Source organism: Coregonus lavaretus (genome assembly GCF_964263955.1).
Source record: "Coregonus lavaretus genome assembly, chromosome: 7".
NCBI classification, from domain to species: Eukaryota; Metazoa; Chordata; class Actinopteri; order Salmoniformes; family Salmonidae; genus Coregonus; species Coregonus lavaretus.
In genome coordinates this window covers 33,521,430-33,545,772 of record NC_139994.1, presented here as the reverse complement: position 1 = coordinate 33,545,772, position 24,343 = coordinate 33,521,430, and the positions used below count along the sequence as shown (strand labels likewise).

Below are 24,343 nucleotides of genomic sequence, written 5' to 3'. Positions count from 1 at the left end.
GCAACAGCTCATTGATCAGCCCCTACCTACCTACCACCTCTCTGCATTGAGAGGGTCCTTTCCCGTAATCCATAATAACATCTCAGACCAGGACGGCTTGGCGGCGGGCCGCATGAGCCCTCTATGGAAAACGCTGTGGGCGATCAATATCCATACAGGGAGTAACCATATTGGCTCGGAGAGGGGGAGAGAGAGAGAGAGCTTTGTTGACATCCTCGTCTTCCTCCCCGTCTAAAATATGGATCAGGAAAAATGCACCCCTCTCTCTCTCTAGCTGCATCCAATTATCGCTGAGCGGCGCCCGTCGCTTCTGTCAGCAAAAAGGCCGACAGGCAGTCTTCTTTTCCGTCCTCAAGGACGCCACAACGCTGGCTGGCAGTTGTTGTGAGCACTATTGACGCAGAGCCGTCAAATCCCTATCCTTCGAGAGGGGCCGCCGCTTCTTCTGCCGGGCTGGTGAGCCGTCTGCGTCTAGCCCACGGGGTGGGGATAGTGGTGAAGAAGGGGGATTTGGGTGGTGGGGGCTTATGTTAAACTCTACATATGAGGGATATTGTCTCGACGCTTATTTATGCTCTGCCGTTTCCCTCCACATCCCCACTATTCAACCAGATTGTCTCTTGATATAGGGATTTTCTCCCTCTTTGTAGACGTATTACTCAGATGGACATCTTTGTGTCTCTCTGTCTGCCTTTCCATTTTCTTTGTCTCTCTCTCTTCCTGTCTCTATTTTCTCTGTCTCTCTGACAAAATGATGGTCAGTCAGTCAACTCTCTTCCCAAAATCAACAGGTCAACCATTCTGATCCTAATTAGACCATTTTAAAATCAGACTGACATCTTTGTGTCTCTCTGTCTGCATTTCCATTTCTCTTTGTCTCTCTCTCACTATCTGTCTTTCTTTTCTCTGTCTCTGACAAAATTATGGTCATTCAGTCAGCTCTCTCCCTAAAATCAATAGGTCAACCATTCTGATCCTAATTAGGCCCTTTTTAAATAATCTATTAGAAATTCTTCCCAGCAGGGAAGAAGCAACGTGAAGCAGAATTCTAATGAAGCCTCATTCTGGAGTTACAGTTGAAGTCGGAAGTTTACATACACCTTAAACACTTTTTCACAATTACTGACATTTAATCCTAGTAAAACTTCCCTGTCTTAGGTCAGTTAGGATCACCACTTTATTTTAAGAATGTGAAATGTCAGAATAATAGTAGAGAGAATGATTTATTTCAGCTTTTATTTCTTTCATCACATTCCCAGTGGGTCAGAAGTTTACATACACTCAATTAGTATTTGGTAGCATTGCCTTTAAATTGTTTAACTTGGGTCAAATGTTTCGGGTAGCCTTCCACAAGCTTCCCACAATAATTTGGGTAAATTTTGGCCAATTCCTCCTGACAGAGCTGGTGTAACTGAGTCAGGTTTGTAGGCCTCCTTGCTCGCACACCCTTTTTCAGTTCTGCCAACAAATGTTCTATAGGATTGAGGTCAGGGCTTTGTGATGGCCACTCCAATACCTTGACTTTGTTGTCCTTAAGCCATTTTGCCACAACTTTGGAAGTATGCTTGGGGTCATTGTCCATTTGGAAGACCCATTTGCGACCAAGCTTTAACTTCCTGACTGATGTCTTGAGATGTTGCTTCAATATATCCACATCATTTTCCTTCCTCATGATGCCATCTATTTTGTGAAGTGCACCAGTCCCTCCTGCAGCAAAGCACCCCCACAACATGATGCTGCCACCCCCGTGCTTCACGGTTGGGATGGTGTTCTTCCAAACATAACGATGGTCATTATGGCCAAACAGTTCTATTTTTGTTTCATCAGACCAGAGGACATTTCTCCAAAAAGTACGATCTTTGTCCCCATGTGCAGTTGCAAACCGTAGTCTGGCTTTTTTATGGCGGTTTTGGAGAAATGGCTTCTTCCTTGCTGAGCGGCCTTTCAGGTTATGTCAATATAGGTCTTGTTTTACTGTGGATATAGATACTTGTGTACCTGTTTCCTCCAGCATCTTCACAAGGTCCTTTGCTGTTGTTCTGGGATTGATTTGCACTTTTCACACCAAAGTATGTTCATCTTTAGGAGACAGAAAGCGTCTCCTTCCTGAACGGTATGACTGCTGCGTGGTCCCATGGTGTTTATACTTGTGTACTATTGTTTGTACAGATGAACGTGGTACCTTCAGGCGTTTGGAAATTGCTCCCAAGGATGAACCAGACTTTCCCATGATGTCAAGCAAAAAGGCACTGAGTTTGAAGGTAGACCTTGAAATACATCCACAGGTACACCTCTAATTGACTCAAGTGATGTCAATTAGCCTATCAGAAGCTTCTAAAGCCATGACATCATTTTATGGAATTTTCCAAGCTGTTTAATGGCACAGTCAACTTAGTGTATGTAAACTTCTGACCCACTGGAATTGTGATACAGTGAATTATAAGTGAATAATCTGTCTGTAAACAATTGTTGGGAAAAATTACTTGTGTCATGCACAAAGTAGATGTCCTAACTGACTTGCCAAAACTATAGTTTGTTAACAAGAAATTTGTGAGTGGTTGAAAAACTAGTTTAAATGACTCCAACCTAAGTGTATGTAAACTTCTGACTTCAACTGTATATTGAGGAGTTGTCTTTCTTATATAAGAATAAGCAGTAATAGTAAAGGCAGTAATCAGAACTGATAGAGTTGGCCTCCCGAGTGGCGCAGCGGTCTAAGGCACTGCATCGCAGTGCTGAGACGCCACTACAGGCTCGATCCCAGGCTTTGTCACAGCCGGCCATGACCGGGATCCCCATAGGGCGGCACACAATTGGCCCAGCATCGTCCTTGTGGCGGGTTGGGCGCCTGCAAGCTGACTTCGGTCGTCAGTTGAACAGTGTTTCCTCCGACACATTGGTGCGGCTGGCTTCCGGGTTAAGCGAGCAGTGTGTTAAGAAGCAGCACAGCTTGGCGGGTCATGTTTTGAAGGATGCATGACTCCCTTCTCCTCTCCCGAGCCCGTTGGGGACCTGCAGCGATGAGACAAGATCGTAGCTACCAATTGGGGAGAAAAAGGGGGTAAAAAAAAAAAGAATAATAATTTGTTGTTGTACTGTAGAGATGTTGTCTTTCACGAATCCTATTCTGCGAACTGCACATACTGTTGTAGAGAGAGATGAATAGGCCTCTATCCATTTATCATTGACAGTGCTTTACCCGCACAGTACAAGGCGATGCTGGTTTGACTCAAAGCCTCCTCCTCGCTTTGCATTTGCCTTGAGAGAGGCCTCTTTTGTAACTTGCTTGATGGTTAAAAGATGCTTGATTCAATGGGCCCCCACCCTGACGTAGTTCTGGGCATTCCTGCATTGATTCTGCCATTCAGACTGCCAGATGTACAGTTCAACATGCTTCTGAGGAATAACAGGGAGAATGGAGGACGGACGTGTAGCATACTGAATTGACATTCACAAGAGGTTATTTTAAAGCCAATAAGACTGTTGTTTTTGGTTTAAGGATGCCGGTCCATAGAAAAAGCAGTTAATGTCTTACTAAACTGAAGTGTAAAATGTTGGAATTTCTGATGATCTAACAAGTAGCTTAAGCTTTCATTGTAACAGTGTTGACAGATTTTCTGCACATTGTACATTGACTGTGATATGGAATACTGAAGAGTTTTGGTTGCAATGCTCTGGTTGAACCAAGAGTCTAGTCCTACACTGGCTTGGGGGTTAGAGTTGAATGATTAATTCAGTACAGACATACAGTGGGGAGAACAAGTATTTGATACACTGCCGATTTTGCAGGTTTTCCTACTTACAAAGCATGTAGAGGTCTGTAATTGTTATCATAGGTACACTTCAACTGTGAGAGACGGAATCTAAAACAAAAATCCAGAAAATCACATTGTATGATTTTTAAGTAATTAATTTGCATTTTATTGCATGACATAAGTATTTGATCACCTACCAACCAGTACGAATTCCGGCTCTCACAGACCTGTTAGTTTTTCTTTAAGAAGCCCTCCTGTTCTCCACTCATTACCTGTATTAACTGCACCTGTTTGAACTCGTTACCTGTATAAAAGACACCTGTCCACACAATCAAACAGACTCCAGCCTCTCCACAATGGCCAAGACCAGAGAGCTGTGTAAGGACATCAGGGATAAAATTGTAGACCTGCACAAGGCTGGGATGGGCTACAGGACAATAGGCAAGCAGCTTGATGAGAAGGCAACAACTGTTGGCGCAATTATTAGAAAATGGAAGAAGTTCAAGATGACGGTCAATCACCCTCGGTCTGGGGCTCCATGCAAGATCTCACCTCGTGGGGCATCAATGATCATGAGGAAGGTGATAGATCAGCCCAGAACTACACGGCAGGACCTGGTCAATGACCTGAAGAGAGCTGGGACCACAGTCTCAAAGAAAACCATTAGTAACACACTACGCCGTCATGGATTAAAATCCTGCAGTGCACGCAAGGTCCCCCTGCTCAAGCCAGCGCATGTCCAGGCCCATCTGAAGTTTGCCAATGACCATCTGGATGATCCAGAGGAGGAATGGGAGAAGGTCATGTGGTCTGATGAGACAAAAATAGAGCTTTTTGGTCTAAACTCCACTCGCCGTGTTTGGAGGAAGAAGAAGGATGAGTACAACCCCAAGAACACCATCCCAACCGTGAAGCATGGAGGTGGAAACATCATTCTTTGGGGATGCTTTTCTGCAAAGGGGACAGGACGACTGCACCGTATTGAGGGGAGGATGGATGGGGCCATGTATCGCGAGATCTTGGCCAACAACCTCCTTCCCTCAGTAAGAGCATTGAAGATGGGTCGTGGCTGGGTCTTCCAGCATGACAACGGCCCGAAACACACAGCCAGGGCAACTAAGGAGTGGCTCCGTAAGAAGCATCTCAAGGTCCTGGAGTGGCCTAGCCAGTCTCCAGACCTGAACCCAATAGAACATCTTTGGAGGGAGCTGAAAGTCCGTATTGCCCAGCGACAGCCCCGAAACCTGAAGGATCTGGAGAAGGTCTGTTTGGAGGAGTGGGACTAAAATCCCTGCTGCAGTGTGTGCAAACCTGGTCAAGACCTACAGGAAATGTATGATCTCTGTAATTGCAAACAAAGGTTTCTATAACAAATATTAAGTTCTGCTTTTCTGATGTATCAAATACTTATGTCATGCAATAAAATGCAAATGAATTACTTAAAGATCATACAATGTGATTTTCTGGATTTTTGTTTTAGATTCCGTCTCTCACAGTTGAAGTGTACCTATGATAAAAATGACAGACCTCTACATGCTTTGTAAGTAGGAAAACCTGCAAAATCGGCAGTGTATCAAATACTTGTTCTCCCCACTGTACATACAGTTGAAGTCGGAAGTTTACATACACCTTAGCCAAATACATTTAAACTCAGTTTTTCACAATTCCTGACATTTAATGACCCGATCCTGTAGGTTCATGCTCTACAACATTCGGAGAGTACGACCCTGCCTTACACAGGAAGCGGCACAGGTCCTAATCCAGGCACTTGTCATCTCCCGTCTGGATTACTGCAACTCGCTGTTGGCTGGGCTCCCTGCCTGTGCCATTAAACCCCTACAACTCATCCAGAATGCCGCAGCCCGTCTGGTGTTCAACCTTCCCAAGTTCTCTCACGTCACCCCCCTCCTCCGCACACTCCACTGGTTTCCAGTTGAAGCTCGCATCTGTTACAAGACCATGGTGCTTGCCTATGGAGCTGTGAGGGGAACGGCACCTCCGTACCTTCAGGCTCTGATCAATCCCTACACCCAAACGAGGGCACTGCGTTCATCCACCTCTGGCCTGCTGGCTCCCCTTCCTCTGCGGAAGCATAGTTCCCGCTCAGCCCAGTCAAAACTGTTCGCTGCTCTGGCACCCCAATGGTGGAACAAGCTCCCTCACGACGCCAGGACAGCGAAGTCACTCACCACCTTCCGGAGACATTTGAAACCCCACCTCTTTAAGGAATACCTGGGATAGGATAAAGTAATCCTTCTACCCCAACCCCCCAACTTTGGAAGTATGCTTGGGGTCATTGTTCATTTGGAAGACCCATTTGCGACCAAGATTTAACTTCCTGACTGATGTCTTGAGATGTTGCTTCAATATATCCACATAATTTTCCTTCCTCATGATGCCATCTATTTTGTGAAGTCCACCAGTCCCTCCTGCAGCAAAGCACCCCCACAGCATGATGCTGCCACCCCCGTGCTTCACGGTTGGGATGGTGTTCATCGGCTTGCAAGCAACCCCCTTTTTCCTCCAAACATAACGATGGTCATTATGGCCAAACAGTTCTATTTTTGTTTAATCAGACCAGAGGACATTTTTCCAGAAAGTACGATCTTTGTTTCCATTTGCAGTTGCAAACCGTAGTCTGTCTTTTTTAAGGCGGTTTTGGAGTATATAAAGTGTAATATTGGGATGCAAACTCAAAATTGAGTACATTTCCACTCTACATTTGACATGGTACAGGTGTCTTCTTTTTATTAAGCCCATAACCATGTATGTGAGGTGTATACTTTTGTTTCAAAGTAGATTTATTTAAGACTACCAAGAATCACTCTGTGTGACCCTGATTTAGCCCACTGCAGTAAAAGGTTAAGGAGTAGGAAACCAGTATGTCTGATGTAAACGAAGCAGAGTAGCTGTGGTGTGACTATGTGCCGGCCTCCAAACTAGTGAGGTCATTTCTTCTAATCCAGCCACATGACTCCAGGTGAAATGTTTCCACCATTGCTGCTCATGCTGTTTGCCGTGCTGGCATCCTAGTGTGTGTGTGTGTGTGTGTGTGTGTGTGTGTGTGTGTGAGAGAGAGAGAGACCCGTTACTATGGCGACGCACATAAAGAACAATTAAGAGTTTTCGTAGAGTACCTTGTTAGCGTCCATTGTTGACCTTGGACCAAAAGTACTTTTCCTCTTTCCCTAATTTTTCCGTCATTAAATAGTGCTAAATTGGTAGATGCGGGAAAACATTTTTGTCTCAGAATTGCACACATTGACTGAGGTGGCGGCCAATTTGAAGTTTACATTTACAAGTTGTAGCCATAAGCCAGTAAAGCCACAACATGGGTAACGTACTGTAGGTCATTATGCATTCTTCTGTTTCATTTTCAGCATAGTGGGGGCTGGGGGAGTCCAGGCCAGGAAGGGCTGTAGATGTTGGCCTCGAATCTTCAACAAATTGGCCGTTGTGTTGTGGGAGCTGGAGGGATCTGGAGGCTTGCTCATGGGACGTCAGTGTTGCTGCATGTCGGATCCACTAAATTAGCCAGACTGCTAATTACCTCCCTGAGAGGACAGTCAGAGAGAGTTTCCGGAAGCTTTTTTCTTGTTTTTCCCAGCAACATCTCCACCCTTGTGAGTTGAAGTCTGAAGAGTTTGTTCCCTGAATCCCCCGTTCATTTGCATCTTGTTCCTCCCTCATCCGCTTTTCACTCGCTTCCTGTAATAGGCAAACAAATAATACCTCTGTGTGTTAGTCTACTGCATCATCACGACCTAGGTTACAGTGAGGAGCTGGTGGAGAGAGGACCATTGTAATGGCCGAAATGGAACAAAGGGAAAGGTATCGGGTAGTTTAGTGGTTAAGAGCCTTGTGCCAGTAACCGAAAGGTCGCTGGTTCTAATCCCAGAGCCGACTAGGTGAGAAGTCTGTCGATGTGCCCTTGAGCAAGGCACTTAACCCTAATTGCTCCTGTAAGTCGCTCTGGATGAGAGCGTCTGCTAAATGAGTAAAAGTATCAAACACTTCAAGCACATGGAACCTTCCACTGGAAGGTTACTGTCATTTTCCTCTGTTGCGTAGGGCGTTCATATTAGGACAGCCACCATCTCGTCAGTAATTGTGTCAGTCTCAACTGAGGCTGTCCTAATATGGACACTGTAGTTGCTCTCTTTCACATGGGGTTGTTGGCCTTGTCCTCAGTGTACTGAATTGTCTCCAGTGTACAGGGACGTATTGTTGAGTCCCAAACATCTGGGGAATTGAGATTAAAACATCAATGAAGCTCCTGTCTGTGTCAAATTCGGGAGTGGGAGCTGAAAGGTCACTTCCTCACAGTCCAGCATCTCACGCCACAAACGACACCTGCGTCGGTATCGTCAGAACGCCTCTAATGCGAACGCGATGACAGGTCACACGTCTGCCCGTCCACTCGGCTCGGCAGCTGCGGGGGAACAGTGTTTGAACAAGGCTGGCTCACGTCGACCCACAGCGCAGCCGTTTTGTTTGATCCTTCAGCTAGCTTACTCTACCTCTCTCTCTCTCTCTCTCTCTCTCTCTCTCTCTCTCTCTCTCTCTCTCTCTCTCTCTCTCTCTCTCTCTCTCTCTCTCTCTCTCTCTCTCTCTCTCTCATCTCTACAGTTCCCTTCTACACAGAGATACCGAACTCGCAGACACGCAAAATAAACTAAAAGGGGACGGACACAGTAAAGACCCCCGATCCCCGGCCAAAAGAGCCACACGTTTTTCTCACGAGAAACCACTCAATAAGGGCTTTTCTTCTCCTTTGTTTTTCTTTCTTCCCCTCTTTTCATTCCAGCCCTCAGTGGCTCTGTCTTTCCACAGAAGGTGGGGTTTTTTCGGACTTTTTATCTCGTCTGAAGCTCAACTGCTCTAGGAGTAGTGTGAGAATGTGGCCTTTAGAGAGTTGTTCTAAGAACTATGTATCACACAGAAAATGTAACTTGTTACGGCAATTATATCTTGGTGCTGCTGCGATTATCTAGATAAGGGACTATATGGAGGAGTTGAGATCCCATGAACTGTCAATTGATAAACTGCAATTAGCCAATCTTGGTCATTTCCTCTTCTTGTCCATTCATATTTTGTGGCTACGTCCTGGGTGAATGTATGGGATCTGAGGTTAAATCACAAAGGTGATGAATGGCTATGTTACCCCAGTGTGATATTTGTCCTTAAGTGACTTACAATGTTTCTGTCCATTCGCATTTCCTGTCATTGCACAGACTGTAGCAGCTAGCGTGAGCACATGGATAGACTGCCCCCTGTGGTCACTCAGAGAACAACTCATCCTCACATTCTCACATTCTCACCCAAACACTTTTATGTTTGTAGCCCGATGAGAAACCTTCCTGGTTGCGGAGTGGAAAGAATCATAAAGATGAAAAGTCAAGAAGAAAAGCTGTTCTAACAAAATAGGGGGATTGTATAGGAGGGAACGGGAATGCCTTACAGAAATTAGCTTTGGCTGACAGAGCGCCGAAACAATACCGTCTCTAAGCAATTTACGAGACCGATTACTCTGATTATTATTTCAACAATACCCAGCTATGCTCTTTCAAGGGCTGCCAGTGGGGCTGAGGCTGGGGGAATGAATGGCCTTGCCAAAACTGAGTGTCTGGGAGTTTCACAAGGCACTCTACAGGAAGGAGGGCTGGCTGGCAGGAGGGAGGGGGCAGAAAAGAGAAAGGGAGACACACTTCAAAGGGGCTCGGGTTCTTCAGAAGGGTCGCTATTTCAGTCCTCCTGACGTTGGTTTCTGTTTTTACTAACCCCTTCTCTCTCTCTCTCTCTCTCTCTCTCTCTCTCTCTCTCTCTCTCTCTGCAGCCCCCAACGAGCCTTTGCTGTGCAAATTCGCAGACGGAGGGCAGAAGAAACGCCAGAGCCAGAGCAAGTACCCGCAGAACGGGCGGCCGTGGCACAGGGAGGGCGAGGTAAGCCACGGACTCATTACAGTCGCCATTTTGGTTCCATAGGTACAGCCATTCGGCAGTTACCAATAACCCTGCATTACATACCACCTACTCATGGCACTGGAATGACGTTTGGTTCAAAGGCAGGCATTTAACCTCTGAGGAAATTTACATTTACATTTACATTTTAGTCATTTAGCAGACACTCTTATCCAGAGCGACTTACAGTTAGTGAATTTTTTTATTTAATTTTTTATCTTTATTTTTTTTTTTTATTTTTTTTTTTTTATTTTTTTTATACTGGCCCCCCGTGGGAATCGAACCCACAACCCTGGCGTTGCAAACACCACGCTCTATCAACTGAGCTACATCCCTGCCGGCCATTCCCTCCCCTACCCTGGACGACGGTGGGCCAATTGTGCGCCGCCCCATGGGTCTCCCGGTCGCGGCCGGCTGCGACAGAGCCTGGATTCGAACCAGGATCTCTAGTGGCACAGTTAGCACTGCGATGCAGTGCCTTAGACCACTGCGCCACTCATGGACTCATGGAAGTCTTAATGGGTCACTTAGGTCCCCTCAGAAAGGCCTTTTAGGATTCCAACACATCTGGATCCATGTAAAACATGACAGTCTGTCTCCCATGTTTAAGTTTGGCACTGGCAGTGAAAAAGGTTGAAAAAAGCACTTTTAAGTAACGATCCAAACCTTCAAAATAATATAATATAAATTATATTTCAAGGTTGTATGAGTGCCCTGCCAAGGCTGCCAAACATATAGGTGTTCCACCTATGGTTCATAGTAGTTCGGGCCTATAAATTGGATACCTAACATATTCAGCAGTAACAACCTACAACGGGAAGGGCAGTTGGAGGGTTTTTCATGCGGGTCTATACCACCACGGGGCTGAACTTGTAGGGGCTGACAGTTGTGCTGAAGCTGCAAGGTAGAAGGAAAGGACAAGATATAGGCACTATGTGGAGATGGGCCTGACTGTGTGTCTTTCAGGAGACATAACATACTCTCCAGTTTGTCTGCTTGTTGCTTGTGTGTGATGTTTTTGTGTGCTTTGCAAGCATATACTGTATGTGTGTGTGTGTCCATCACAAACTCAGCAGACCAAACACTGAGCCCAGTGAGGCCTGTTTACCCTAACAGCATGTTGCTACAGAGCCTCACACACTGACAGGGTTAGCTGACTACACTTGACGTGAGGTGAGAGGGGTGCGTGTGCAGCATCTGGAAAGAGGAGGAGAGAAGAAAGGATCAAAGAAAAGAGGCAGCATCACTAGAATAGATGGAATACACAACAACACTTCGGCTCTCTCTCATCTCTCCTCTCCTCCCTCTCCTCCCCACACAGCGTGCCTGATGAAATCTGCTGTCCTCCTTAGATTAAACGGCTCACCTCGCGCCCAACTACGTCTCACGCGCAGATTAACGACATGATTCGTGTTTTTATCTCTGTAAAAAGGCCCTCCCATGGCCTCAGGCTCAACAGCTAGGAAGAGTCTTGCATCTCTCCTCCCTCGTCTCCCTCCCTCCCTCACTCCTTGCTTCCCATTACTCTGGTTAAGGACATGAGTGAGAGGCTGGTGGAGGCTTAAGTGCTGGAGTTGTTGGGGCCTTTGTGTGTGCGTGTGTGTGTGCATGTGTGTGATGAGAGAGAGAGAGTGCGTGCGTGCACACACGTACAGTACGTACTGTATGTGTGTTTGTGCGCGCACATTTGTTCGTACCTTTGTGTGTGTCAGCGAAGCTCCCACAGTCATTGATCAGCAGTCTGTTTATCAGACGCTCTCCAATCGTTCACCAGGGGCCTCCCGTTCCGTGGCCAGATGAAGAGGGCCGCCGGCGCACGCCATTTGTTATGTTCTCCATTGAACCCCTTTTGAAGTCAGCCAAACTCCCTAAACACATGAGGGGTGTAGTAGAACACCCGTAGAGCAGCAAGCAACCACATTGTAGCATGATTAGTCAGTAGTTGAAAAAGGGTCAGAAGTCAAATGGAGGTTTTGAAAGAGGTGACAAGTTTTCTTCTAAGTGACTATGAGGCATGCAAACACTCTCTCGAACATGTGTTACATCTTACAAATGATGTGCGCTTACACACACATGCAAACACACATGCAAAGTCACGTGGGATCAAGCACCCATACTCACACGGACACACACCATAAATCATTAAATCGTTAACATACACACACGTAGTCTCACAAAGTCACACTAGCTCAAGTGCTTTCTCTTGATGAAAGTGTTAATGGCGAAACCACCTGGTTCTCCCCTGTGTGAAAGGAAGCATGACTGATGTTTTTGAGAGAGAGGGAGAGAGGGTGTGTGTGTGTGTGTTTGTGTCTGTGTGACCTACAGCCGGACACACCATGGATGGCTGGGGTTTCTTGTGGAAGTCCAGTACAGGTGGCCTTCCAGCTGCCAGAGGAGCCGTCCTCAAACTACCCCTTTTAGTGGGATCTCTATCTGTCAAACACATACTACAGTATACACAGACACTCTCACACACATACACATAGTCCAACTTTCTCTCTCTCTGACTCTCACACACTTACTCCAACTTTCTCTCTTGCACGTACTCTCACTTTCTATCTCTCATTCACATACTCCAACTTCCTCTCCTAGACATATACTCTCACTGTCTCTCCCTCACATGCTCTCACTTTCTCTCCCTCATATACTCTCACTTTCTCTTCCTCACATTCTCTCACTTTATATCCCTCACATACTCTCACTTTCTCTCCCTTATATACACTCACTTTCTCACTCTCACATACTCTCACTTTGCCTCCCTCACATACTCTCACTTTCTCTCCCTCACATACTCTCACTTTCCCTCCCTCACAGACTCTCACCTTCCCTCCCTCACATACTCTCACTTTCTTTTCCTCACATACTCTCACTTTCTCTCCCTCACATACTCTAATTATCTCTCGTACATATACTCTCTCTTTTTCTCTTTCCCACACATACTCAGACACATGTACTTTCTTCCATATATTCTTTCTCACATACACTATTTTCGCTCTCCTCTTCATCTCACCTTCTCTTTCTTACACACACATTCCCTTTCTCTCTCTCTCTTTGTACCGGACGTGCCAACAGCATGCATAATCAGTCATGGCCATGCAGCCGACCCTTATGGGGGATTGTCTGTGTGAGCCAGGCAGCCATGGTGTGGAATTCATTAACACATGGAAGTAAGGGCACCACGCATGGGACTTATCAGCCTCACCAGACAGCTGGCCATGTCTGGGATGGCCATTAGCACATACAGTGCCTTCAGAAGGTATTCATACGCCTTGACTTATTCCACATTTTGTTGTTACAGCCTGAATTCAGAATGGATTAAATATATGTTTTTTTCTCACCCATCTACACACAATACTCCATAATGACAAGGTGAAAACATGTTTTTAGAAAGTTTTGAAAATGTATTGAAAATTAAATACAGAAATATCGAACTTACATAAGTATTCACACCCCTGAGTCAATACATGTTAGAATCACCTTTGGCAGCAATTAGAGCTGTGGGTCTTTCTGGGTAAGTCTCTAAGAGCTTTGCACACCTGAATTGTACAATATTTGCACATTATTCTTTATAAAATTCTACAAGCTCTGTCAAGTTGGTTATTGATCATTGCTAGACAGCCATTTTCAAGTCTTGCCATAGATCTTCAAGCCGATTTAAGTCAAAACTAGAACTAGGCCATTCAGGAACATTCAATGTCATCTTGGTAAGCAACTCCAGTGTATATTTGGCCTTGTCTTTTAAGTTATTGTTCTGCTGAAAAGTGAATTGGTCTCCTAGTGTTGGAAAGCAGACTGAACCAGGTTTTCCTCTAGTCCTTGCCCTTCACAAGGATATCCATAACCACTATGCTTGAAAATATGAAGAGTTGTAGTCAGTGATGTGTTGTGTTGGATTTGCTCCAAACATAACACTTTGTATTCAGGACATAAAGTTAATTTCTTCTTATTTTTACCCATCTACCAAAAGGTGCCCTTCTTTTATATATATATATATATATATATATATATATATATATATATATATATATATATATATATATATATTAGGGGGTAGATCAGCATAATATTGCATATAGATTGTAACTTCCATCAATGTAATTGTCTGCATCACTTCCAATCCATATACATATATACATACACATATATACACACATACATACATACACACATACACACACATACACATATACATATATACATACATACATACATACATACATACATACATACATACATACATACATACATACATACATACATACATACATACACATACATACAGTGGGGAAAAAAAGTATTTAGTCAGCCACCAATTGTGCAAGTTCTCCCACTTAAAAGATGAGAGAGGCCTGTAATTTTCATCATAGGTACACGTCAACTATGACAGACAAAATGAGAAAAAAAATCCAGAAAATCACATTGTAGGATTTTTAATGAATTTATTTGCAAATGATGGTGGAAAATAAGTATTTGGTCAATAACAAAAGTTTCTCAATACTTTTGTATATACCCTTTGTTGGCAATGACACAGGTCAAACGTTTTCTGTAAGTCTTCACAAGGTTTTCACACACTGTTGCTGGTATTTTGGCCCATTCCTCCATGCAGATCTCCTCTAGAGCAGTGATGTTTTGGGGCTGCAACTCAGCATTCTTTGTCCTCCAAACACGACGAGTTGAGTTTTTACCAAAAAGTTATATTTTGGTTTCATCTGACCATGTGACATTCTCCGAATCCTCTTCTGGATCATCCAAATGCACTCTAGCAAACTTCAGACGGGCCTGGACATGTACTGGCTTAAGCAGGGGGACACGTCTGGCACTGCAGGATTTGAGTCCCTGGCGGCGTAGTGTGTTACTGATGGTAGGCTTTGTTACTTTGGTCCCAGCTCTCTGCAGGTCATTCACTAGGTCCCCCCGTGTGGTTCTGGGATTTTTGCTCACCGTTCTTGTGATCATTTTGACCCCATGGGGTGAGATCTTGCGTGGAGCCCCAGATCGAGGGAGATTATCAGTGGTCTTGTATGTCTTCCATTTCCTAATAATTGCTCCCACAGTTGATTTCTTCAAACCAAGCTGCTTACCTATTGCAGATTCAGTCTTCCCAGCCTGGTGCAGGTCTACAATTTTGTTTCTGGTGTCCTTTGACAGCTCTTTGGTCTTGGCCATAGTGGAGTTTGGAGTGTGACTGTTTGAGGTTGTGGACAGGTGTCTTTTATACTGATAACAAGTTCAAACAGGTGCCATTAATACAGGTAACGAGTGGAGGACAGAGGAGCCTCTTAAAGAAGAAGTTACAGGTCTGTGAGAGCCAGAAATCTTGCTTGTTTGTAGGTGACCAAATACTTATTTTCCACCATAATTTGCAAATAAATTCATAAAAAATCCTACAATGTGATTTTCTGGATTTTTTTCTCTCAATTTGTCTGTCATAGTTGACGTGTACCTATGATGAAAATTACAGGCCTCTCTCATCTTTTTAAGTGGGAGAACTTGCACAATTGGTGGCTGACTAAATACTTTTTTCCCCCACTGTACATACACATACATATCCTTAAAAATATATATATATTCCCCTTTATTACTTTCCAACCCCACCACCCTTTCCCTAATTGGAGTAAACTAGTGAACAACAACGCTTAGGCCTCTACTTCCAGCTTATACTTACTATATACATTTTATGGACACAGTCAATTTTACAATAATTATATTTTGTTTGTTTTTTCTCCTTAACTACTTTCAACCTCTCCGATAATTTTCATGATGTCCATCCGGTTTGCTTCTATATGCCATATCTTTCTAACTGTGCTCTTTCACAAAAGCTCCCAACCTACAACCTATATACTTATTATGGACACAGTATGCTTACATTATTAGTTATCCTGTTATTAGTTGTTGTTAGTTGTTATTAGTCCCATCCTTCAACTCCATTCAACACCACCCATCTATCTCTTAACACCATCCATATAGGATTTCTATTTGCCATATCTTTTTCAACTGTACTGTGATGTTTTACAAAAGTTCTGAACCTTTCTATTCTCATTGTTTCTACAGATTGTAAATTGAAAATAAACATTTTTGCTAAAAGTATTATTATATTATTGATTGATTGACTATGACTTTTCAGATCACCCAGTAAAGCTATCTGCAAGGTTAATATTGCACTCCTTTAGCCATTCCTGGACCTGTGTCCAAAAACAAGCTACAAATGGACAGTACCAAAACAAATTATCTAATGATTCTGTCTCTTCGCAGCAAAATCTGCAGAGCTGGGAAGATTGTATCCCCCATAGAAATAACATTCTATTGGTAGCAAGAATTCTATATAATAATTTAAATTGAAAGGTTCAAAGTTTTGAATCCGGTGTCGTTTTGCATATCAGTTCATAAACACTATGCCATGGGATCGGTACGTCAAAAATCTCTTCCCAACTATTTTGCAATCTGTATGGGATGGCTGTCAATCCTTTGGTCCTTAAATGATATCCATAACATCCACCACTATGCTTGAAAATATGAAGAGTTGTAGTCAGTGATGTGTTGTGTTGGATTTGCTCCAAACATAACACTTTGTATTCAGGACATAAAGTTAATTTCTTCTTATTTTTACCCATCTACCAATAGATGCCCTTCTTTGCGAGGCATTGGAAAACCTCCCTGGTTTTTGTGGTTGAATCTGTGTTTGAAATTCACTGCTCGACTGAGGGACCTTACAGATAATTTTATGTGTGAGGTACAGAAATGATGTAGTTATTAAAAAACATGTTAAAAACTATTATTGCACATGCAACTTGTTAAGCACATTATTACTCCTGAAGCTTATTTAGGCTTGCCATAACAAAGGGGTTGAATACTTATTTCTAAAAACATAATTCCGCTTTGGTATTATGGGGTATTGTGTGTAGGCCAGTGACACAAAATCTAAATTTTAAATTCAGGCTGTAACACAACAAAATGTGGAAAAAGTAATGGGTTGTGAATACTTTCTGAAGGCACTGTAACACTGTATAGGCACACAGATACAGACTCATACATACACAGACATGAACATATAGACGCAGGCACACAGTGAAACATGCAGTGCATGCATGCTGTGAAGCAGATGCATACACTCAGACTAGGGTTGAATGGCGGGAACCTGGTTACCGAGATTTACCAGGATTTACCGCCCAAAACTATTCCCTTTTCCCGGGATAAAAAACTGCGAGAAACTGTTAAATTATAATAAATTATGTATATGAACACCATGGCGTGAAATGGAACTGTTAAATTATATGCGATGTCTAAATCTGGCTTCTCTACGGCCTCTGCATGATGAATCATCAACACTCAGGGTGGAGACAGACATCTCAGCCCATCTCAGTATGGAATCGTATGTTCTCTTCCTGCTTTATCATGGTTTGAACGATGTGCATAATTCCAGTCCATATAATACAGTATAATACAATACCGTACAGTAATACAGTTCGCAATCAAAAATATTACCCTACTGGAGCTAGTTTCATTGATTTACCCAAGAGAGCATATAGCTAGCTACATCTATGGGCTTTTATGTTTTTCTGTCATGCTTACTGTAATGTGCAGTAGCCCATCATATACTGTATGTATTGGATAATGGCACAATCATTTGAGCTTCTTTGGGCTTGCACTCATTAAAAGTATTTAATGTATGGCTCATAAAATGTATTTAATGTATGGCTCATCAGGCTCAGGTAGCATCAGGCTTGAATTGTAGATCAAAGCTCTAATCAAATCCAGACATAAGCCTATTTATATGCTTTATAATGCTTTTGAATGACACTTCCGGTTTTGGCGGGAAATACCAGGTTACCCGGGAGAAAATTGATTTATTCTCAGGATGGAACATTTGTAAAATACCGGGAAAATATTCAACCCTAACTCAGACGCATACCAGTACACACACTTCTTGTCAGTGGAACATACAGGCACATATACTGAACAAAAATATAAAAGCAACATGTAAAGTGTTGGTCCCATGTTTCATGAGCTGAAATAAAAGATTGCAGAAATTTTCCATGGGCAAAAAAAGCTTATTTCTCTCAAATGTTGTGCACAAATTTGTTTACATCCCTGTTAGTGAGCATTTCTCCTTTGCCAATATAATCTATCCACTTGTCAGGTGTGGCATATCAAGAAGCTCATTAAATAGCATGATCATTACATGGGTGCACATTGTGCAGGGGACAATAAAAGGCCACTCTAAAATGTGCAGTTTTGTCACACAACACAATGCCACAGATGTCTCAAGTTTTGAGGGAGCGTGCAATTGGCATGCTGACTGCAGGAATGTCCACCAGAGCTGTTGCCAGAGAATGTAATGTTCATTTCTCTACCATAAGCCGCCTCCAACATCGTTTTAGAGAATTTGGCAGTACGTCCAACCGGCCTCACAACCGCAGACCACGTGTAACCACGCCAGCCCAGGACCTCCACATCCGACTTCTTCACTTACGGGATCGTCTGAGACCAGCCACCCGGACAACTGATGAAACTGAGGAGTATTTCTGTCTGTAATAAAGACCTTTCGTGGGAAAAACTCATTCTGATTGGCTGGGCCTGGCTCCCCAGTGGGTGGGCCTATGCCCTCCCAAGCCCACCCATGGCTGCGCCCCTGCCCAATCATGTGAAATCCATAGATTAGGGCCTAATGACTTAATTTAAATTGACTGATTTTCTTATATGAACTTTAACTCAGTAAAATCGTTGAAATTGTTGCATGTTGCGTTTATATTTTTGTTCAGTGTATATATACACTACCAGTCAAAAGTTTGGACACACCTACTCATTCAAGGGTTTTAATTTATTTTTACTATTTTTTACATTGTAGAATAATAGTGAAGACATCAAAACTATGAAATAACACATATGGAATCATGTAGTAACCAAAAAAGTGTTAAACAAATCAAAATATATTTTATATTTGAGATTCTTCAAATAGCCACCCTTTGCCTTGATGACAGCTTTGCACGCTCTTGGCATTCTCTCAAACAGCTTCATGAGGTAGTCACCTGGAATGCATTTCAATTAACAGGTGTGCCTTCTTAAAAGTTAATTCTGTTCATCTTTCCCTCGATCCTGACTAGTCTCCCAGTCCCTGCCGCTGAAAAACATCCCCACAGCATGATGCTGCCATCACCATGCTTCACCATAGGGATGGTGCCAGGTTTCCTCCAGACGTGACGCTTGGCATTCAGGACAAAGAGTTCAATCTTGGTTTCATCAGACCAGATAATCTTGTTTCTGATGGTCTGAGAGTCCTTTAAGTGCCTTTTGGCAAACTCCAAGCGGGCTGTCATGTGCTTTTACTGAGGAGTGGCTTCCGTCTGGCCACTCTACCATAAAGACCTGATTGGTGGAGTGCTGCAGAGATGGTTGTCCTTCTGGAAGGTTCTCCCATCTCCATAGAGGAACTCTGGAGCTCTGTCAGAGTGACCATCGGGTTCTTGGTCACCTCCCTGACCAAGGCCGGTTTGGTTTTTGCTCTGACATGCACTGTTAACTGTGGGACCTTATATAGACAGGTGTGTGCCTTTCCAAATCACGTCCAACCAATTGAATTTACCACAGGTGGACTCCAATCAAGTGGTAGAAACATCTCAAGGGTGATCAATGGAAACAGGATGCACCTGAGCTCAATTTCAAGTTTCATAGCAAAGGGTCTGAATACTTATGTAAATCAGGTATTTCTGTTTTATATTTGTAATACATTTTCAAAAAAATCTAAAAACCTGTTTTCGCTTTGTCATTATGGGCTATTGTGTGTAGATTGATGAGGAACATTTTGTATTTAATCCATTTTAGAATAAGGCTTTAAGGTCACAAAATGTTGAAAAAGTCAAGCGGTCTGAATACTTTCCGAATGCACTGCATATATATATATTTAAGCAATAAGGCCCAAGGGTGTGTGGTATATGGCCAATATGCCATGGCTATGGGCTGTTCTTATGCACGACGCAATGCAGAGTGCCTGGATACAGCCCTTAGACGTGGTATATTGGCCATATACCACAAACCCCTGAGGTGCCTTATTGCTATTATAAACTGGTTACCAATGTAATTAGAGCAGTAAAAATACATGTTTTGTCATACCCGTGGTATACGGCTGTCAGCCAATCAGCATTCAGGTCTGAATGCATATGCTCAAATGCAGACACACTCTCTCAAATGCAAACACTCATACTCACACTCAAACACACTCACAAGAATGAAAACACACACAGTCCTACTGTATATTATGCTAATGTCCGCACACATCTGCAGTGGCCGTGTCACTGAGGGCTTCTGCATACGGTATAGGATTCATTTGGATCTCTGTTTCCCCTCACTCACGTGGGTGAGGTCCATGTACACTGATCCCCCCCTAGATCCTGAGGGTCATTCCTCCCTTTTAGCTCACACACCCTCCTAGAGGAACAAGGGAGTAAGAGGGATGGAGAGAGAGAGGTAGGGAGAGAAAGACAGAGAGGGGAAGAGAGAATGAGAGAAAGAGAGGGGGACAGAGAGCGGGAGAGAGAGAGAGAGGGACAGGGGGAGAGAGGGGGAAAGCGTGCTGATGAAATCTACTGTCATCAACTGCCTCCCGTTAAAATAAATGGGATTAGCCCTCCTCCGGGAGAGAGGCTTCAGGAATGCAGATGAGAGAAGGAGAGAGAGGGGAAGAAAACGAGAGAGGGGGAGAAAGAGGAAGAGAGATAAGGGCCTCACACACTTTCATGCATACGCTCACTGTCATTCCTCCCTTCTTTCTCTCTCTCTCTCTCTCTCTCTCTCTCTCTCTCTCTCTAAAAGGCTTGCGTCGATCATTTTCCCACATGCATAAAGTGTATTGAAATCCCTTTTGTTTCCTATCTCTCAAATCCTGTTCATTATGCTGACTTGAAATTGAAATTCAATGATTCAATGATTAACCTGTGATATGTCTCGTCTCTCTTGTGTTGCAGACTGGTATGCAGTTAACATATGATCCTGCTGCTATGCAGAATGGGTAAGAGTCAATCTATACATCCCTGGCACCTTCCATCCCTCCGAGCAGTCTATAGGACTAGTTCAATATGATTGTCATATCGCTTGATTAATATAGTGTGTGCAAGTTGTTACTCTTTGATTTAAAGAATCTATAAGAGATGTAGAAACGATAGGTCTCAGGTGTTTGTGCGTGCGTGCATGTACAGTGGGGAGAACAAGTATTTGATACACTGCCGATTTTGCAGGTTTTCCTACTTACAAAGGATGTAGAGGTCTGTAATTTTTATCATAGGTACACTTCAACTGTGAGAAGTGTACCTAAAAAATCCAGAAAATCCCATTGTATGATTTTTAAGTAATTAATTTGCATTTTATTGCATGACATAAGTATTTGATCACCTACCAACCAGTAAGAATTCCGGCTCTCACAAACCTGTTAGTTTTTCTTTAAGAAGCCCTCCTGTTCTCCACTCATTTCCTGTATTAACTGCACCTGTTTGAACTCGTTACCTGTATAAAAGACACCTGTCCACACACTCAATCAAATAGACTCCAACCTCTCCACAATGGCCAAGACCAGAGAGCTGTGTAAGGACATCAGGGATAAAATTGTAGACCTGCACAAGGCTGGGATGGGCTACAGGACAATAGGCAAGCAGCTTGGTGAGAAGGCAACAACTGTTGGCGCAATTATTAGAAAATGGAAGAAGTTCAAGATGACGGTCAATCACCCTCGGTCTGGGGCTCCATGCAAGATCTCACCTCGTGGGGCATCAATGATCATGAGGAAGGTGAGGGATCAGCCCAGAACTACACGGCAGGACCTGGTCAATGACCTGAAGAGAGCTGGGACCACAGTCTCAAAGAAAACCATTAGTAACACACTACGCCGTAATGGATCAAAATCCTGCAGCGCACGCAAGGTCCCGCTGCTCAAGCCAGCGCATGTCCAGGCCTGTCTGAAGTTTGCCAATGACCATCTGGATGATCCAGAGGAGGAATGGGAGAAGGTCATGTGGTCTGATGAGACATAAATAGAGCTTTTTGGTCTAAACTCCACTCGCCGTGTTTGGAGGAAGATCTTTGGAGGGAGCTGAAAGTCCGTATTTCCCAGCGACAGCCCCGAAACCTGAAGGATCTGGAGAAGGTCTGTATGGAGGAGTGGGCCAAAATCCCTGCTGCAGTGTGTGCAAACCTGGTCAAGACCTACAGGAAACGTATGATCTCTGTAATTGCAAACAAAGGTTTCTGTACCAAATATTAAGTTCTGCTTTTCTGATGTATCAAATACTTATGTCATGCAATAAAATGCAAATTAATTACTTAAAAATCATACAATGTGATTTTCTGGATTTTTGTTTTAGATTCCGTCTCTCACAGTTGAAGTGTACCTATGATAAAAATTACAGACCTCTACATGCTTTGTAAGTAGGGAAACCTGCAAAATCGGCAGTGTATCAAATACTTGTTCTCCCCACTGTATGCTTTCATGCCTGGTTGCCTGCATGTGTGCCTGTCCCTTTTATCTGTGACTCTGATTGTTCGTGTGTGTGCGCGTGTGTGTATGCGTGCCTTCTGTGCCTGTGTACCAAGGGGTGCAATGGAAATAAATGGCCAAGCAAAGTGTTCTATTTTTCACTGTGTGCTGTAACAGGAAGGGGAGGAGAGCCTTGAGTTCCGTCCTATCTCAATGTGGCCTCAGTCTGTGACAGGAAGCTTCTCTCTCACTCCCTTCTTCTCCCTGCTTCCTGAAGCACTTATCTCAATGACTCTGGAATAAGACTGGATGAATTAATAGCATCTCATTAGATACAGCACTGGCCGTTTTAGAACCGTAATAGTAAGCCGACATGAATAAAACGTTTAATTTAGAGGAAACATGGAGAGTAGCACAGTGACCACCTAGTAGACATACAGTAGTAATGTATAGATACAGTATATGGAGAATAATTCCTGCAGTATGTTGAGATTACTTCAAGGCTTGTAGTCGGTGACAATAGTTCTATGTCAGTGGTCACCAACCTTTTCTGAGTCAAGATCACTTTCTGAGTTAAAATGCAAGCCGAGATCTACCGCTCAGATTTTTTTTAAACATGACTTAAAAAGCGTAAGCCTATGCAACATTAACCAATTAAAAACAGTTCTGTAGCGATGAAGTTTGTGCAGTAGGCTATAGGCCCAATACATTATCACTGCATATTGCCCTGCCAATGTTGGTATATGATCACACTGGTAATAGATCATTTGTTGTATTACTTGTGAGGCTGAGTGAGCATAATCATTTGCTTATTATTTTTTTACTGGACTGATGGCCTTCATCTGATGGTCAGTCTGAGGGGAGGGAGGGAGCAGCGGCTGCCTCTCACCCGACACACCCTCCCTCCGCTCTCCCTTCCTCTGCAGAGAAATAAAGACACAGTCTTCCAGTCACACTGCATTATTTCTGCCTCATGCACCAATTCATTTTGTTACTCCTATGACCAAAGAAAGTTAAATATTCCTTGATATTAAAAAAGACACAAGCCCCTAATAATAGCAAAGCAAGCTTATCGGTACACTGCTATAGTAATTCATTGCAGCTGCAGTGCTGGTTGTAGCGTGAGTGGAAGTAGGGAGAACACACATTTTATGGCTTATAAAAGTGTTGAACAAAGTGTTGACAGTGCTGAATAACAACTTAGGCCTAAACATGAACTTACTCATAAAAGCAACAGCTCTTTGTTGTATTCGTTGAGTCTCTCTCTAGTCATGGTTTTAAAAGTTTTGAAATCTCACAGTATCAACTATGCTGTGAGTTCTAGGTGTCTTTTACAGTCTATGGCTTGAGGAAACTGTGCAGACACGGTGATCTGAGCTATCTGATTGGCCAGCTGTAGGCCTATAGGTGCACTTGATTTGCTCTGATTGGGCTGCAGGGTAGGCGGAGTTCTACCTTCAGACACATGAAATGATTCAAAATGGGAACACTTTACTTTCCCGACGCTAGGGCTGCTGAATCAAGTGCACCTACCGCCAACAGCATGAAACAAACAAAAAAAAATAATAATAGTAACGTAAGGCTTTATCATTGTCGTTGTTTACAGAAATGTAAAATCGACCGGATTGTGAGCACTGCTCTACGTTTATAGGCCCAATGCAGCCATTTTTTTATCTCAATATCAAATCATTTCTGGATAACAATGAAGTACCTTACTGTAATTTATTTCAATTAAAATTGTCAAAAAGAAACAAAAAAAGCTTCTTAGCAAAGAGCAATTTCTCAAGAAATAATTTTGGGAGTGGTCTGAGTGAGGGGCCTAATTGGACGTGCCTTATGGGAGGGATATGTAACCTGAAGACTAATTGTTATTGGTCTATTAACTTATACCGCCTGGTGATGTCGCTAGGCAGGCCAAAACTCCATCCTACCAAAACAGGCTGACATTTCAGGAGGTCTATTCAAACAGCTCTTACACTAAAATGGCATTATCATTATTTTCACAATTTCATGGTATTATTCCAACCTCATAGTGTGGAAATATACACTAAATGACTAAAAGTATGTGAACACCCGCTCGTTGAACATCACATTCCAAAATCATGGGCATTAAGATGGAGTTGGTCCCCCCTTTGCTGCTTTAACACCCACTTCTGTGAAGGCT

General features: G+C 43.3%; 1 protein-coding gene across 1 annotated transcript in view; it reads left to right on the top strand.

The window, feature by feature from the left end:
• The window catches only part of rbms3 (RNA binding motif, single stranded interacting protein), a 272,924-nt gene that overhangs the window by 206,419 nt on the left and 42,162 nt on the right, over positions 1-24,343 (top strand). Inside the window, exons 7-8 of the mRNA XM_084166250.1 lie at positions 9,592-9,698; positions 20,678-20,721. Coding sequence (XP_084022376.1) covers positions 9,592-9,698; positions 20,678-20,721 — 151 coding nt within the window. The remainder of the gene's footprint in view (positions 1-9,591; positions 9,699-20,677; positions 20,722-24,343) is intronic.